Source organism: Microcaecilia unicolor, chromosome 8 (assembly GCF_901765095.1).
Source record: "Microcaecilia unicolor chromosome 8, aMicUni1.1, whole genome shotgun sequence".
Taxonomy (NCBI): Eukaryota; Metazoa; Chordata; class Amphibia; order Gymnophiona; family Siphonopidae; genus Microcaecilia; species Microcaecilia unicolor.
In genome coordinates this window covers 95,791,289-95,809,109 of record NC_044038.1, presented here as the reverse complement: position 1 = coordinate 95,809,109, position 17,821 = coordinate 95,791,289, and the positions used below count along the sequence as shown (strand labels likewise).

At 46.4% G+C, this 17,821-nt stretch overlaps 1 protein-coding gene across 1 annotated transcript in view; it reads left to right on the top strand.

The window, feature by feature from the left end:
* The window catches only part of NFKBID (NFKB inhibitor delta), a 101,657-nt gene that overhangs the window by 32,017 nt on the left and 51,819 nt on the right, over positions 1-17,821 (top strand). Inside the window, exons 3-4 of the mRNA XM_030212047.1 lie at positions 11,756-11,789; positions 12,323-12,588. Of these exons, the coding sequence (XP_030067907.1) occupies positions 11,756-11,789; positions 12,323-12,588 (300 nt within the window). The remainder of the gene's footprint in view (positions 1-11,755; positions 11,790-12,322; positions 12,589-17,821) is intronic.

The window sequence follows — 17,821 nt, the reverse complement described above, 5'->3', positions numbered from 1 at the left end:
TTGATATAGTGTATCTAGATTTTCAGTAAGCTTTTGACAGTGGCGTAGCAAGGGTGGCTGCCACCCGGGGCGGTTCGCCGCTACGAACCCCCCCCCCCCCCCCCCGGAGTGCATTCTTACATGCTGGAAGCTGCGTCGGTTTTGCTGGTTCCCTGCTCTCTGCCCCGGAACAGGGCAGAGGGAACAGGGAACCAGCAGAGTCGACACCCCCCCCAGTGGCGTGCGCCCGGAGCGGACCGCCCCTCCCACCCACCCCCCTTCCTACGCCACTAGCTTTTGATAAAGTTCCTCATTACTACTACTACTATAAATCACTTCTATAGCGCTACCAGTCGTATGCAGCGCTTTACAATTGAACATGAAGAAAGACGGTCCCTGCTCAAAAGAGCTTACAATCTAAATCAGGACAAACAGACAGGATCAATAAGGTTAAGGGAAGGACAGACAGAAGGACACAAGGATAAGATAAAAGTGACACGTCAGGAGTCGAAAGCAGCATCAAACAGGTAGGCCTTTAGCCCGGATTTGAAGGCAGCCAGGGATGGAGCTAGACGTAATGGCTCAGGAAGCCTATTCCAGGCATAAGGTGCGGCGAGATAGAAGGAGCGGAGTCTGGAGTTAGCGATGGAGGAGAAGGGTGCAACTAAGAGAGATTTGCCAAGTGAACGGAGTTCTAGGGAAGGAGTGTGTGGAGAGGTAGTGAGGGGCTGCAGAGTGAATGCACTTATAGGTCAATAAGAGGAGCTTGAATTGTATACGGAAATGGATAGGGAGCCAGTGAAGCGATTTCAGGAGAGGGCTGATATGGGCATAACGACTTTGGCGAAATATTAGTTGTGCGGCAGAGTTTTGAACAGATTGAAGAGGAGAGAGATGGCTGAGCGGAAGACCTGTGAGAAGCAAGTTGCCGTAGTCTAAGCGAGAAGTGATGAGAGTGTGGATGAGGGTTCTGATAGCGTGTTCAGAAAGGAAAGGGCGCATTCTGGCGATGTTATAAAGGAAGAAACGAAAGGTTTTAGCAATCTGTTGAATATGGGCAGAGAAGGGGAGGGAGGAGTCGAAGATGACTCCAAGGTTGCGAGCAGACGAGACAAGAACAATAAGCGTGTTGTCAACAGAAATAGAGAATGGGGGAAGGGGAGAGGTTGGTTTAGGAGGGAAGATAAGAAGTTCAGTTTTGGACATATTGAGTTTCACGTGGTGGTGAAACATCCATGCAACAATGTCAGAGAGGCAGGCAGATACCCTGGATTGGATTTCTGCCGAGATTACTGGTGTGGAGAGGTAGATCTGGGGGGAGTCAGCGTAAAGGTGATAACTGAAATCCGTGTGATGAGATCAAAGCACCAAGGGAGGAGGTATAGATGGAGAAAAGGAGAGGTCCTGGAACAGATCCTTGAGGTACACCCACTGACAGCGGGATAGTTCCTCATGAGAGATTCCTGAGAAAATTAGTCTTGGGACAGGAGGAAAGGTTCTGGTGTGGATTAGGAACTGGCTATTGGAAAAAAAAACAGAGTGTAGGGTTAAGTGGTCGGTTCTGTCAATGGAGGAGAGTGAACAGTGGAGTGCCTCAGGGATCTGTACTGGGACCGGAACTATTTAACATATTAATATGGAAATCAGAACGACGAGTGAGGTGATCAAATTTGCAGATGATACAAAACTATTCAAGGTTGTTAAAACGTGCAGACTGTGAAATATTGCAAGAAGACCTTAGGAAATTAAAAGATTGGGCGTCCAAATGGCAGATGAAATTTTAATGTGGACAAGGAAAGAAATAATCTGAATCAGTTACCTGATGCTAGGGTTCACCTTGTGGGGAGGGGTCAGTGCTCAAGAAAAAGATCTGGGTGTCTTTGTAGATAATATGTTGAAATCTTCTGCTCAATGTGTGACTGCAGCCAAGAAAGCAAGCAGGATGCTAGGAATTATTAGGAAAGATGGTGAATAAGACCAAAAATACTATAATGCCTTTGTATCGCTCCGTGGTGCATCCATACCTTGAGTATTGCATTCAGTTCTGGTCGCTGTATCTCAAAAAAGATATAGCGGAATTAGAAAAGGTTCAAAGAAGAGCTACTAAAATGATAAAGGGGATAGAACTCCTCTTGTATGAGGAAAGGCTAAAGAGGTTAGGGCTCTTCAATTTGGAAAAGATGGATGAGGAGGAGATATGATGAGGTCTACAAAATCCTGAGTGGTGTAGAATGAATAGAAGTAAATAAAAAAAAAATTTAACTTGTTCCAAAAGTACAAAGACTAGGGGACACTCGAGAAAGTTACATGGAAATACTTTTAAAACAAAAGGAAATATTTTATCACTCAACCAATAGTTAAGCTCTGGAACTCTTTGCTGGAGGAGGTGATAACAGCAGTTAGCATATCTGGGTTTAAAAAAGGTTTGGACAAATTCCTAGAGGAAAAGTCCATAGTCTGCTATTGAGACAGACATAGGAAGCAACTGCTTGCCCTGGGATTTGTAGTATGGAGTGTTGCCACGATTTGGGTTTCTGCCAGGAACTTGTGACATGGCTTGGCCACTATTTGGAAAACAGGATACTGGGCTAGATGGACCATTGGTCTGACCCAGTATGTCTACTCTTAATGTTCTTATGTTCTCTCACTGGTCTTCCTCTGCTACTGAGCTAAAAAGAGAAGAGGAAAAAACACTCCACAACTTCAGTAGCTGGTTTCAGTCCATGTTTGTATCTTCATTGGGGTTCCTATGCATTTTCTCTCTGGGGTCTATTTCCATTTCTCCAAAGTTTTCCTCTGGCCAGTGGAGTAAGTGAACTAGAGAGCTCACAAGCATTCCATGCACGTCCCTCCTGGGTTGCATCACGTACTGCTTATGGGCCCATGGGAACTCATCTGCCATGCCCTCTTCCTGGGTTGCTGGGAAGACTGCTGAGTTTGAGTTTTCTCTATTAGTTAGTAAACCATTCTCCCTTCAGGGACCATCTCCAGCTCCAGCCCCTAGAAGGCATCTGCTGTCATTGACTTGGTCCTAATTGTTCTTTCCTGGGTCATATGAATTCCTTAGCTTAGCGTCTACATCTCAGTGTCTAGCTGGGATTGGATAGGGATTCTTTAGTCTTGTAAGAGTTCCTTCCTGCCTCTTATTTGGGGCTTGGAACATAGTACGCTGCTTAGGACATAGGCGCCGACTCCGTGGGTGCTGTGGGTGCTCGAGCACCCCCAAAATTTTCCCGGCCGTCGGTCATCCGAAGTTCCGGTTCCAACGTCCCCAGCCCGACCTACCCACCCTCTTCTCCCTCAACAGCCCTCCTTGCTTTCCTGCCACCCAGCCAGCGCTTAACTCATTTTACCTGAAGTCGTGACTGCATAAGAAGCAGAATAGAGCAGGCTTGCCTTCAGCCTTCCCCTTCTCTCTCAATGTCCCGCCCTTGCGGAAAGAGGAAATGAGGGCGGGACGCTGAGAGAGAAGGGGAAGGCTGAAGGCGAGCCTGCTCTATTCTGCTTCTTTTGCAGTCATGACTTCAGTCACGTAAAATGAGTTTTAAGCGCTGGCTGGGTGGCAGGAAGGCAAGGAGGGCTGTTGAGGAAGAGGTCGGGCGGGGGGGGGGGGTTGGAACTGGAACTCGGGGGCAGGTGGGGTTTTGGGGCATCACTGTATATGGAGGGCAAGGGAGAGAGGAGAAATCACTGGACATGGATGGGAGGGAGGGGAGAAAGGAGAAATCACTAGACATGGAGGGGAGGGCAGGGGAGAGAGGAGAATTGCTGGATATGAATGGGGAAGAGGGCAGGGGAGAGAGGAGAGTTGCTGGACATGAATGGATGGGGGGAGAGCAGGGGAGAGAGGAGAGTTGCTGGACATGAGTGGATGGGGGGAGAGCAGGGGAGAGAGGAGAGTTCCTGGACATGAGTGGATGGGGGGAGAGCAGGGGAGAGAGGAGAGTTGCTGGACATGAGTGGATGGGGGGAGGGAAGACAGGAAGGAGATGCACATGGATGGAAAGGAGAGAGGAGAAATGCTGGACATGGGTGGAGGGGAGGGAAGAGAGAGAGGAGGGAGATGCATACTGACAGAGATGAGGGAAAGGGAAAAGAGGAGAAAAACTACACATGGATGGTGAAAATAGATGCTGGATGGATAGAGGGAAGAGAGGGGTTAGATGCTGGCTGGAAAGGGGGGAGAGGGGGTAGATGCTGGATGGATAGAGGGAAGAGATGGGGTAGACACTGGATGGAAAGGGGGAAGAGTTAAGATCGAGGAAAGAAGAAACAAGAGACTGGGACCAACACAATTAAAAACGGTAAACAGCCAGACCACAAAGGTAGAAAAAAATGAATTTTATTTTTATTTTAGGATAAATTAGTGTGGTAGCTGTGTTAATAAATACAGGAAATGGAAGTAAGGTGATATCTTTATTGGACTAATTTTAATACATTTTTGACTGTTTGGAGACCAAACCCTCCTTTCTCGTGTCAGAACAGTATAACAGCAGGATACTGTCCTGACCTGAGGAAAGAGGTTTTGGCCTTTGAAAGCTAATTGAAAAATGTATTTAGTCCAATAAAAATGATACCATATTTTCCATTTTTTGTTTTATTTGTATTTGTTAACCTATAGTATAGTGACTGAAATATGTCAGTTTTTTTTTTTAATTTGTATCTCTTTATATTTGCACAGTACAAGGGGGACTGAGGGGTGGGACTGTTCAGGGAAGAAGTCCTGGTGTAGGTTGCAGGCAGCCTATGAGTGGCGCTGCCACTGCCCAGGTGAAGACTGCAGCAGACAGGATTTTAAGGTGGGAGAGGGAGAGAACACACTGCCTGTAAAAAAAAAATAATAATAATAATAATAATAAATCACCCCCAATCATTTTGAGAAGTTGGCTCCTATGGCTTAGGAGTTCCTGACTCTTATTCCTTCTCGGCCACACAGGCAATGTGCTTGTCACAACACACACAAGAAAGAGCTGGAGCAACTTCAGGCAGTCACATAGTTGGATAAGGGGACTCTCGGGGAAAATTGATACGAGACCTTCAAAGTATTAAAATTTAAACATTTAAACAAATTTTTGCCTGCTGCAAATGTCTATTTTAGGAGACTGTCCAATGGAAGTCAGTAATACAATACACACATTAGCATAGCATGGCATTGCAAGTTTGTCTTCAGCATTCTATCAAACTGTGTGCATTCTTGTATAGTTTACAGACAAAGGAACATCTGTGATTTTAATTAAAGCAGAAAAGCTACTATCTTATCAAGTTTTTCTCTCTTAAGAGCACATTCAAAAAGCTTGGGACAAGTACATAAGATCTCCTAGGGAGAGGAAGGGGATAGTAGAAGGCAGACTGGATAGGCCATATGGTCACAATTAGCCCTTACTTTACCCATGGACACTGAGGCCTAAATTCACATTTACAGAGGGATCCTTAAAATATAGATAGCTGTAGCCACCGATATACGCATACACACAAGTCTGGTAGTGCTGCGTTATAAAGAGTAGCTGCCAAGACCAGCTACTTCTCCCCCCCCCCCCCCCCCCCCAAGCCCTTCTGCAGTGCTTCCCAGGCTTCTGGGTACTGTGCTGTCCATAGGACTAGATTTAAGAATTGGGCAAAATCCCTGCAGAGCAGATTGCTGCACAGTTCTGAGATGGTTCCACTTTCTGCCCAAAGATTTAAGTTCTGGAAAGGAAAATAAATATGCAGATAACACTACCCACAAGATTTTTCTCATGTTTTTTGTTTTTTTGTGCAGAGTAGTAGGGTGGCCAAATTTGAGCCAGACCAGGGCCGTGCCAACACGGTAAGCGAGGTAAGCACGGCAGGAGGGTGCCGTCCTCTGGGGGGGTGCCCCGCCGCGCCATGCTTACCTCGCCCTCTCCCATGTCCCAACTGCCCGCCCTCTTCTCCCCCCCCCCCAAACAAGATCCCTTTTAAATTTACCTCCGTCCGGCAGCGAAGGCGCAGCGTCAGTGAAGGAGGCGGCGCTCCCGACGTCTCTACTAGTCTTCCCTTCGCTCAGTGTTCCGCCTTCTTCTGACATCCAATGAAATGACGTCAGAAGAAGGCGGGACATTGAGCGAAGGGAAGACTAGTAGAGACGTCGGGAGTGCCGCCTCCTTCACTGACGCTGCGCCTTCACTGCTGGACGGAGGTAAATTTTAAAAGGGATCTTGGGGGAGGGGGGAGAAGAGGGCGGGCAGTTGAGACATGGGAGCGGGAGGGAAGGGGAGAGAGAAGCGTGGATGGGAGGGCAGCGATCACCTTCACGGGGGGGGGAGGGGGCGCGCGCGCCAACTGTTCGTCTGCGGGTGGGTGCTGGGGGTGCCAACTGATCCTCTGCAGGGGGGCGCCACAGACCCTTGGCACGGCCATGAGCCAGACAGTCTTGTTTTCTCCCTCCTCCTCCTCCTCCCCCACCCCTGCCAGGCTTCCCTTCCTCTTCCCCAGCCAAATGATGGGTAAGGCAGACAGCAGCCACAAAATTCTGACGCCACGTCCTCTGCATCATCAAGAGAGCCCGTTTCTGTGCTCCACACTGTTTTCCCTCTTCAGTCATCGTGAAGCAGTGTGCAGACACTTTCTTTTGCTAGTCAGGAAGTGTCTGCACATATGTCTCAAAATTTCTGCCGGAGTAGGGTGGAGTAAAGGGTCAGCTTTCCACAGGTAGGCAGAAGGAAGCTTGCAGGTGGCAGATGCCGCGGGACTAGAAGGCAGATGCTGTGCAGGAGGGAAAAGGTAGGTGCAAATAAAGGATGCTGGGGGGAAGAGAAAGGGGGGTGACAGAGAAGGAATGAATGAGTCTTTTTTGAGGGGAGGACAGAGAGGAATGAACCTTTGATGGTGGTTAAGAGAGGATGACTTTGGGGAGCTGATCCTAGAGTGGTGGAGGAAGAGAAGGAATGAACCTGGAAAAGATGAAATGAAGGGATGTGTCTAAGATATGAGAGGTGAATTGGGGAGCAATGATTGAGTCTGGAGCAGCTGTGAAATGAGGGAAAGGAAGGGCAATGGAAGAATTTGGGAGGAGACAGAATGGAGAGAAAAGAAATAAAGTAGGTTAGGAGGGTGAGATCAGACAAAATGGGCGAGTAGAGGAGAGAGGGAAAGAGTCGAACATCACACCCCTCAAAAAAATACCCACTTATTCACTGCCCACTCAGTGATATACATATTTTATTTATTTACTAGTAAAAAAGGCCCGTTTCTGTAAGAAACGAAACGGGCGCTAGCAAGATTTTCCTTTGAGTATGTATGTTTGAGAGTGTGTGTTTGTCAGTGACTGTGTGTGACAGAGTGAATGTGAGAGTGTATGTGTGTGTGAGAGAGAGAGAGACTGTGACAGTGTGTGTGGGATAGAGAGACAGAATGTCGATTGATTGTGTGTGTGTGTCAGTCATAGAGACACAGCGAGGCTGTGAGAAAGAGAGTTTTGTTGTGTGTGATATACCGACAGTGTGTGTGTGTCAGAGAATGTGTCTGTGAGACAGAGAGAGGTAGGGGTGCGGGGTAGGCAATTTTCAAGGAGTGGGGGGGCGACGTGCACAAAGGGGGATCGGCGAGGCCAGTCAGGGGTGGGGAGGGTAGCAGCATGGGTGTAGGCATTTCAAGGAAGTTTGTGTGCGTATGCGACAGACATTGTGAGTGTGTGTGCAACAGAGGGGTAGGGGTGGGCTTGGCGATTTGGGAGGGGGATAGGTCAACGTGCACAGAGGGGGATCCGCGGGCCCAGACTCGAAGGGTGGGAGTGTGAGAGAGTGTGTGTGTTTAACACCCTAGCAGTGTGTGTGATAGAGAGAGAGTGTGTGTGTGGTCTGAATTCTTTACCTTCATATGGAAATATTAAACATTTCATGTCCTATTCTTTTTCTGCATCCCTGTTGAGAGCCAAACTTTCTCCCCATACCCCATCCTGCAGATATTTTGTTGAATGTAATCATAGAAGAAAAAAAGTTATTGCACATCCATTTCTGAAGAAACTACATTTGCTGAGTAGAGTTCCCATTCCAAGTGTTGTGCCTTTTTTTTTAAACTCATCTCCACGTTTCTCTGACACTCGAAACTGGTTAGTAAAAGATGAGCCGTCTGAAAGGTGGGATTGAATTCTGGCTATTGCACTTCTGTCCTTCAGAGCAGCTTCTTTCCTAGCTTCTATTTTAATCTGTTGCACCTGCCAAGCTGCTGCTTTCAAAGCTTCAGCTTCTTCCTGTGTTTTTGCAAATCAAAAGTTCTCTCAGAACGATCCAAATTCAATCTGCTGCCTGATACGCTGCCTTTGCTGGGTTCCTTTCCTCCAAGTCCATAGGCGATTCTTGACAGGAGGGGGGAGATTATGGAGGGGTGGGGTTAACGGTGAATCGGGAGGGAGTCGCTGGGGGAGGAGGGGGAGAGTGATGTTTCGAGGTTGGAGAAGAGGGAATTATGCGAGTGCGTTTTGGGGAGGAGGGTGGGTGAGGGGGGCTTTGGCCGGTGACGACTTTGGATGAGCGATGGATTGTACCCCGGGGGGGGGGGGGGTTGTCGCGTGAGTGGTTTGAGACGTCATCATCTCAGGTGATGGGTACAGAAGCACGAATGCCTCAGCGAAAAGGAAGCTGAGAAGGGAGATAGCACGTACCAAGGAGACTGAGAGGACGGAGAGATCTGAAAGGACGGGTGGGGTGATGCAGCGGCGCGCTCGCCATATCGGCGGCAGAAAGGACGTAGAGCTATGAAAGGAAGGGGGGCGCTCGCCCTTCTCTATAGGTTACAGCGCCCACCTCAGTCCCAATCTCCCCTCTTCAGAATGTACTGTCCCGAGCCTGTTTAAAGTCTGTTGACGGTGGCTTGCGCTACTATCTGTGATAGGGCAGTGTCGTTGGTGATGCACCCTGAAGTGGGAGACGTCATCATGTAAGGATATGGATAGAAAGCACGAATGCTTCAAGGTTTTTGTCCACGCTGCCAGCTTCAGAACGTTGGAGGTGCGTTTTATTATATAGTAAGCCGCATTGAACCTGCTAATAAGTGGGAAAGCGCGGGGTATAAGTGTTAAATCCTATATTTTATTTATTTTTAACACATGTATAGCCCACATTTTCCCACTAGTTGTAGGCTCAATGTGGCTTACACAATACCGTACTGCAGGCTACAGTTAGTAAAATACAATTAAACAATGTAATAATAACATAGTAATCGAATATGCAACATATAAAACATATAAAGATAATAGAGTCCATGAATTTTGCGGTAAGAAATAAGTTAGGTTGAGTCTGGAAGGTAAGCCTTCTTGAACAGGGTGGTCTTCAGTAATTTTCTGAAATTTAGATGGTTCTGAATTGATCTTAAGATTTTGGGTAGTGCATTCCATAGCTGTGTGCCTATGAAGGAGAAGCTGGATGCGTAGGTAGATTTGTATTTAAGGCCATTGCAATCTGGATAATGTAAATTTAGGAAGGATCAGGAAAAGCAGGAACTGTTTCTGGGTGGTAGATCTATTAGATTTAACATATATCCAGGAACTTCTCCGTAAATAATCCTATGAATCAAGGTGCAAACCTTAAAGGCAATACGTTCCTTAATGGGAAGCCAGTGTAATTTTTCAAGAAGGGGCTTAGCAGATTCGAATTTTGATTTAGCAAAGATCAATCTCGCTGCTGTGTTCTGGGCGGTCTGAAGTTTCTTGATTAGTTGTTCTTTGCATCCTGCATAAATTCCGTTGCAGTAATCTAAATGACTTAATACCATTGATTGTATTAAGTTGCGGAAGACATCTCGAGGAAAGAAAGATTTTATACGTTTAAGTTTCCACATCGAGTAAAACATTTTCTTTGTGGTGCAATTTACTTGGGTTTCCAGGGTCATGTTCCGATCAATTTTGACGCCAAGTAGTTTTAGGCTATCTGAAATAGGAAGAGAGTAGTTGGGAATATTTAAAGTTGTAGGGTTATACTTATTATACATAACTAGAAAGAATGTGTGTGAAAGTGAATGGGAATAAGTGTATTTGAGTGAGTAGATTTGGGGAGATATTCACTCTCTCTCTATCACACACTCTCCGAGGAAAACTTTGCTAGCGCCCGTTTCATTTGTGTCAGAAATGGGCCTTTTTTTCCTTGTGTGTGTATATAGATATAGATAGATATGTGTGTATATATATATATATATATATATATATATATATATATATATATATATATGTGTGTGTGTGTGTGTGTGTGTGTATACACACACACACACACACACACACACACTAGGAAAAAAGGCCCGTTTCTGACACAAATGAAACGGGCGTTAGCAAGGTTTTCCTCAGAGAGTGTGTTCCTCGGAGAGAGTGAATGTGTGAGTGTGTGTGACAGAGTGAGACTGTGTGTGAGAGTGTGTGCCAGAGGCCCCCTCCGTCCCTCCCAGTTTCAGGGTCCGCCCGCCCCCCTCCCAAGTTCCAGGGTCGTTTCCCCCCTCCCCCTCCCTCCCAGTTTCAGGGTCCACCTGGCCCCCCTCCAAGTTCCAGGGTTGTTGCCCTCCCTCTCTCCCTCCCTCTCAGTTCCAGGGTCGTTTCCACCCCTCCAGCCACCCTGCGATGTTTAAGTGAAAAATTAGGGAGCTGTGAGTGTGTGTGTGAGAATGAGTGTGTGCCAGGGGCCCCCTCCCTCCCTCCCTCCCTCCCAGTTTCAGGGTCCGCCTGCCCCCCCTCCAAGTTCCAGTCATTGCTCCCCCTCTCTCCCTCCCTCTCCCCCTCCAGCCACCCTGCGATGTTTAAGTGAAAAGTTAGGGAGCTGTGTAGTGTAATAAAACGCACCTGCAACGTTGTGAAGCTGACTCCGTGGCTTCATTGAAGTGAAGGGTTCGTCAGATTTGTCAGTCTGTCACCATCTCTTTTGGCCCCGCCCTCGCGCCTCTGATAGGTCCGCCGCCCTCGACGTCAAAACGTGATGACGTCGAGGGCGGCGGACCTAGCAGAGGCACGAGGGCGGGGCAGAGAGAGATGGTTACAGAGCGACGAACCTTACAATCCTTACGAGCCATTCACTTCAGTGAAGCCACGAAGTCGGCTTCAAAACGTTGAAGGTGCCTTTTATTATAGTAGAGATCTCCCCAAATCTACTCACTCAATCAAATACACTTATTCCCATTCACTTTCACACATTCTTTCCAGTTATGTATCTGCAGATATTCCCCACTCAGTAAACACCCTGCACCCATACGGTCACACACACCCCTATACAATTCCACTCACACACAGGCCTCAGCTGCACATAGATTCCCACTTCCCTGCCCTCAGCTCCCACCTCCAGTCTACCATCTATTGCACCTACACCCACTCCCAAAAGCAAGCTAAAAAAATCCTAAGAGAGATCGGGGCCTTGGGAGACTCAACAAGTCAGTACCTGGATTGGTGCCTAAGCAAGCGCCTAAGTTAGACCAATAAAAAAGGTATCATTTTTATATTTGTTTTATTTCTTTTTATTACCTTTTAAAATGGACTAACACGGCAACCGCACTATTTTATCTAAGTTACCTTGGTCAGAATCTCTTACAATATGCTGATTTGTATTTTTATTTAAATTATAGTAATGATTAATATTATTGCTTCTTTGTAAATTTATATATACAAATTTTATCATTTTTGGAAGAAAGTATCCTTCTTTTGAGGCAGTCTTTGAGCTGGCTATTGCATTTGGTAGTATCTTCCTCTTCTGTATGCAGAACACTGGCTGTCTGTACATGTACTTAGGATATCTCACAATGGAAGTGTTCCAGACGCTAATTAAAAAAAAAAAATCTCTCCTAACAGGCTTCTACGCCCATTGTGCAAGCTTCTCAATCAGGTAAGCTGAATTGTATTAAACCGCATTTCTGCAAACCCTGTCAAATATTAACTTCACAAAGCATACAAAAGTGCCCTGGGGCCTTACAAATAGATTTCAAAGTTTCTCGCATGTTACTGTAAGAAAGTCTTGAGGGGGTGTCATTTACTAGTGCATTTAAACACTGCTGTGCTCAGCTTTGAACTGCTAGTACATGTAACTTTGTAAGTCTAAGTGCTTTGGAAATAGGCCTCATGGCTTCTGAACATAGCTCTGCTTAGTTTTTTTTTTTCTCAATTGTTTCCTCTGTCTGAAGGTGATCTTTTCTGCCACTATTTCAATTTGTGGTTGTTTTTAATCTGTATTTTATGCCTGCCATTCATGCATATCTTTTGTTTCCTTTCTTTCCTTTTCATGCATCCTGTGTGTCTTTGTCTATAATCACCCCCTCTGTTTTATCTTGCATTCTTTGTCTATTTTTTTTTTTTCTTGCTCTTTCTCACTCTTTGTTTGGTACCAAACTATTGTAATGACTCTTGTTTATTTCCTTTCAGCCAGTAACCTTTTCTCTGAGCCCATGGCCTCCACCATGTCTTCATACCCAGCCTCTTTTGACACCTGGTCTCATGCAGTGTCCCACCGCAGCACCACTACATCAGAGTATCTGTACCATTTCTCATCAGCAGAGGGCTATGTCGCTGCTCCCCACTCCCTGTATTCCACCACTGTACCATACCCCAGCCTGGAGGGCTGTGGAGCCACGCATTCTGATACAGAAGTGGACTACGGTGCCATGCTAAGCCCACCCAGTGAATTTGCAGTAAGCTCTTCTGATTTCTTCGAACTCTCAATTCCTTTAATGGCTAGCGTGAAGCAACGTTTGGCAGGACTAGCGTAAATGCTGTAGTAGTTTTGGGAAAATAGTTCAGAACCTCCCCGGGACTGGATCACATCAGTATTTTAGTCCTGGTGAGTCTGGGATCCAATGTACACAGGAAACAAACAACATTTGAAGCCAGTCTAAAATTATCAGATGATTCCATGCAGTGGCATACCTAGCATATTTGACCCTTGACCCTCTGGTCAAAGAGGGCCCAAGCCTGCCCACACCTGAAAAATGCACAGTGTGGTAGTGGACTTTGGGGGTCCCCCTCCCATTCCCAAATTTCTGCCCTGGACCCCAGCTATGTCTAACACTGGCTCTGACAGATATACATTCCAAAAACTGATAATATTCTAATCACTAAATGGAAAAAATATTTTTTTACCTTTACCTGGTCATTTTATTTTAATTGTATTAGTCCCAATCTCTTGTTTCTGTTTTCCTTTGACTTCTCTTAACTCTTGAGTCTCCTGTCCATTGACATTTCTCCATTATGCATCGTCCATCTTCCCTCAGTTTCCCTATCCTCCTCCATGTTCAGCATCTCCCTTCCCTGTGTCCCTATTCTCCTATGTCTGCATCACCCCTGTGTCCATAACCCCCCATGTGTGCAGCATTGGCCCTCTGTCTCTTGACCCTTTTCCTGTCCAGATTGGACCCTCTGTATTCCTGTATCAGTGTTCCCACCTCCCTTACCCAGCATATCCCTTGTATTGTATTGTACTACTACTACTACTATTTAGCATTTCTATAGCGCTACAAGCCATACGCAGCGCTGCACAAACATAGAAGAAAGACAGTCCCTGCTCAAAGAGCTTACAATCTAATAGACAAAAAATAAATAAAGTAAGCAAATCAAATCAATTAATGTGAACGGGAAGGAAGAGAGGAGGGTAGGTGGAGGCAAGTGGTTACGAGTCAAAAGCAATGTTAAAGAGGTGGGCTTTCAGTCTAGATTTAAAGGTGGCCAAGGATGGGGCAAGACGTAGGGGCTCAGGAAGTTTATTCCAGGCGTAGGGTGCAGCGAGACAGAAGGCGCAAAGTCTGGAATTGGCAGTAGTGGAGAAGGGAACAGATAAGAAGGATTTATCCATGGAGCGGAGTGCACGGGAAGGGGTGTAGGGAAGGACGAGTGTGGAGAGATACTGGGGAGCAGCAGAGTGAATACATTTATAGGTTAGTAGAAGAAGTTTGAACAGGATGCGAAAACGGATAGGGAGCCAGTGAAGGGTCTTGAGGAGAGGGGTAGTATGAGTAAAGCGACCCTAGCGGAAGACGAGACGGGCAGCAGAGTTTTGAACCGACTGGAGAGGGGAGAGGTGACTAAGTGGGAGGCCAGCAAGAAGCAGATTGCAGTAGTCTAAACGAGAGGTGACAAGGGTGTGGATGAGGGTTTTGGTAGAGTGCTCGGAAAGAAAGGGGCGGATTTTACGGATGTTGTAAAGAAAGAAACGACAGGTCTTGGCGGTCTGCTGGATATGAGCAGAGAAGGAGAGAGAAGAGTCAAAGATGACCCCAAGGTTTCGAGCTGAGGAGACAGGGAGAATGAGAGAGCCATCAACAGAAATAGAAAACGGGGGGAGCGGGGAGGTGGGTTTGGGGGGGAAAATGAGAAGCTCGGTTTTGGTCATATTTAATTTCAGGTGGCGTTGAGACATCCAGGCAGCAATGTCAGACAAGCACGCTGAAACTTTGGTTTGGATGCAAGGTGAGATATTAGGGGTAGAAAGGTAGATTTGGGAGTCATCAGCATAGAGATGGTAGGAAAAGCCATGGGATGAGATTAATGAACCAAGGGAAGAAGTGTAGATAGAAAAGAGGAGGGGACCAAGAACAGAACCCTGAGGTACGCCGACAGGCAGAGGAATAGAAGTAGAAGAGGATCCACCAGAGTGAACACTAAAGGTGCGGAGGGAGAGGTAGGAAGAGAACCAGGAAAGGACAGAGCCCTGGAATCCAAGTGAGGACAGGGTATCGAGAAGTATGCTGTGATCGACAGTGTCAAAAGCAGCGGAAAGATCAAGAAGAATGAGGATGGAATATTGACCTCTGGATTTAGCCAGTAATAGGTCATTGGAGACTTTAGTAAGCGCAGTTTCGGTTGAGTGGAGAGGGCGAAAACCAGATTGTAATGGGTCAAGAATAGCATGTGAGGAGAGAAAATCAAGGCAGCGGCGGTGAACAGCACGCTCAAGTAATTTGGAGAGAAAAGGAAGGAGGGAGATAGGTCGGTAATTAGAGGGACAAGTAGGGTCAAGTGAAGGTTTCTTAAGGAGAGGTGTGACCACAGCATGTTTAAAGGCAGCAGGGACAGTCGCAGTGGAAAGTGAGAGGTTGAGAATGTGACAGATAAAAGGAATAAGAGTAGGAGAGATGGCATTAAGAAGGTGGGTGGGAATGGGATCAGAGGAACAGGTGGTACATTTTGAGGAAGAAAGGAGAAGTGTAGTTTCCTCAATAGTAACTTCAGGAAAGGAGGAAAGGGAATGAGGGGAAGGCAGAAGAAGCATTTATACCCCGCGCTTTCCCACTTATTAGCAGGTTCAATGCGGCTTACAAATATAACAGGTTTACAAGATAACGCAAAATGGATAAAATAGGTGAATATAGTATATAAAGAGGTGGACAATAAAAAGTGGGTAAGTAAGATGGGTAAGGGAAGAAAGTGGTGTCCCTATACTTCCCTGTTTCCAGCTCCTACCTTCTCTCTGCCGTCTCCGCCCAACATGGTCCAGGATCTTTCTTTTCTCCCAGTCTCCATGTTCAGCATCTCTCTCTCCTCTCTACCCCTCCCCCCCCATTAACATTCCCCTTCCTCCTCTGGCATCTCTCTCTTTCTCTTTCCCCCATACCCAGTGTCCATCGTTTCTTCTGCCTTCAGCACGCTCACCTTCATTCCCTCCCTCCCTCCCCCCACCCATGGGTCTAGAACCTCCCCCTCCACCCCACAGATACAGGGCCTCTTCCTTCTGCCTCTCCCACCATATGTCCAGTATTTCTCCCTCGCCTTTTTTTTCCTTCCCTATCCATGGGTCTAGCACCACTCCCTATCACCCCTGCCCCCTCCCAGTTCAGCACCTCTCCCTTATTCCCCTCCCTCATGAGTCTACATCTTTCTCGCTCTTTGTGTGACCCCTCTGATGTAACTTCCTGTTTACGCATGGGCAGGATGTGGCAGAGGGGAAGCTTCCTGGCAGTGTGTTATGGCTACCACGGCTGTGAAGAGCCGAGGTTTGAAGGACCTGGGAGTGGGGGAGAGAGAGACGTGTGGACTCATGAGGGGGCACAAGGAAGAGGTGCTGCATCTGTGGGGAGGTGGCCAGGCAAACAATGCACCCCCCCCCCCTTATTGCCTGTACCCGGGATGGACTACCCTACTGCTCTTGATATTAGTGAAATATTCCATATCACGTAGGAGAGACGGAGCTAGCTGAGCTACCATTGCTCATTTTTGTTTTTATAAATCCTAATAAAGTATAGTGTCAGAATGAGTACAAATATTTTAGTTTACCTAACTCAATTGTAAACATTTTCTTTCTTCAAAAACTCATGGTTTGTCAATTTCAGCAGCTTATTGCTCACTTTAGACCAGGGGTTCTCATCCCTGCCTCTACTGTATGCAAATTTATCTCACGCATATTCATTGTGGGTATTCTGAAAACCTGACTGTCTAGGTGTGTCCTGAGGACTGGCTTGAAAACCCCTGCTTTTAAAACATAAAACTCAATTTTGCATAGGGGCTCAGTATGTGAAATGGGATGTCCAAGTTGGTAGATTTTACATTTCCCTGGTGTTTTACAAAAGACTCTGTCAAACATGGAGTCCTTTCATAAAATACTTAGAAGAATGGCACCAAATGCTTGTATATTTGTAGACATGTACACAGGGAGCATCAATTTTGCACAAATATGCATTAAAAAAAAAAACCAGCCATCATATGGCAGCTTCCAAGTATATGTGCCAGTTTTGCAATCTCCATGTACAAGTGTGTCACATGCAGGTATAGGGGCAGTTCTATAGGCAGGTGCTCAATGGCACATGGTAAGATCCTATTCTATAATGGCAGAATCTGTTATAGAATACTAGTATAACCCGATATTACGTGCCCACACCAGCCATTGAACTGGCAGAACTGTAACTGTATAAATGCGACAGATGTACATAACTTAGTGTTCTGTAAGTTGCGTGTGTTAAATGGGAGCACCACCCATGTATACAGGCCTCTTGCATTTACAGGCTATGCCACTTATGTGCACCCCAACAGGATGATGCTTAGGCACTTTGATGGATAAGTGTACACTTAGCATGTGTAAGTGCTAGTTTTCTGTATATTAACTTGCAGGAATTGCCCTTATAATGGCCTGGTATGGCACTTATTTTAGAAGATCTTCATCAGCTTATACATATTTAGATTGTCATACATATGTAAAAGCACTTTTAGAAAGTTGCTGTTTACAAATGAAGATCCCACTACATCTAGATGTTAAGGGGATACAGTTGGGGCATGAGGAGGGGTGATTTTGGATGGGCCTACAATACCATTTTTCAAGGAGAATCATGTCAATTATAAACATTCTAGACATTGGCATTTGCACATGCTCCAAGGCACATACGTGCTTTCTTGAAGGGATAAAAGGCCAAGGCCGGCCCCTACTCCCAATCCCTTCCCCTGATAGAGACCAATACTTGATATTCCCCCTGATAACTGTACCTCAACATGACCACCCCCCCCCCCCCCACACACACACTCTCAACCATATGCTAACTAACCACTTTCCCCGACAGCCATACCCCAGTACACACACACACACACACACACACACACACACACACACACACACACACACACACACACACACACACACACACACACACACACACACACACACACACACACACACACACACACACACACACACACACACACACACACACACACACACACACACACACACACACACACACACACACACACACACACACACACACACACACACACACACACACACACACACACACACACACCAACACACACACACACCTCTTGGTCCACATCCTCCAGTTCCTACCAGCGTTCTGTGTAGTCTAATGGGAGCTGGAGTGACTCCCAATTGCTGTGCTACTCAGTACACCCAAGTTTGATTCCCAAATCTGCAGACAGGGTTCAGAG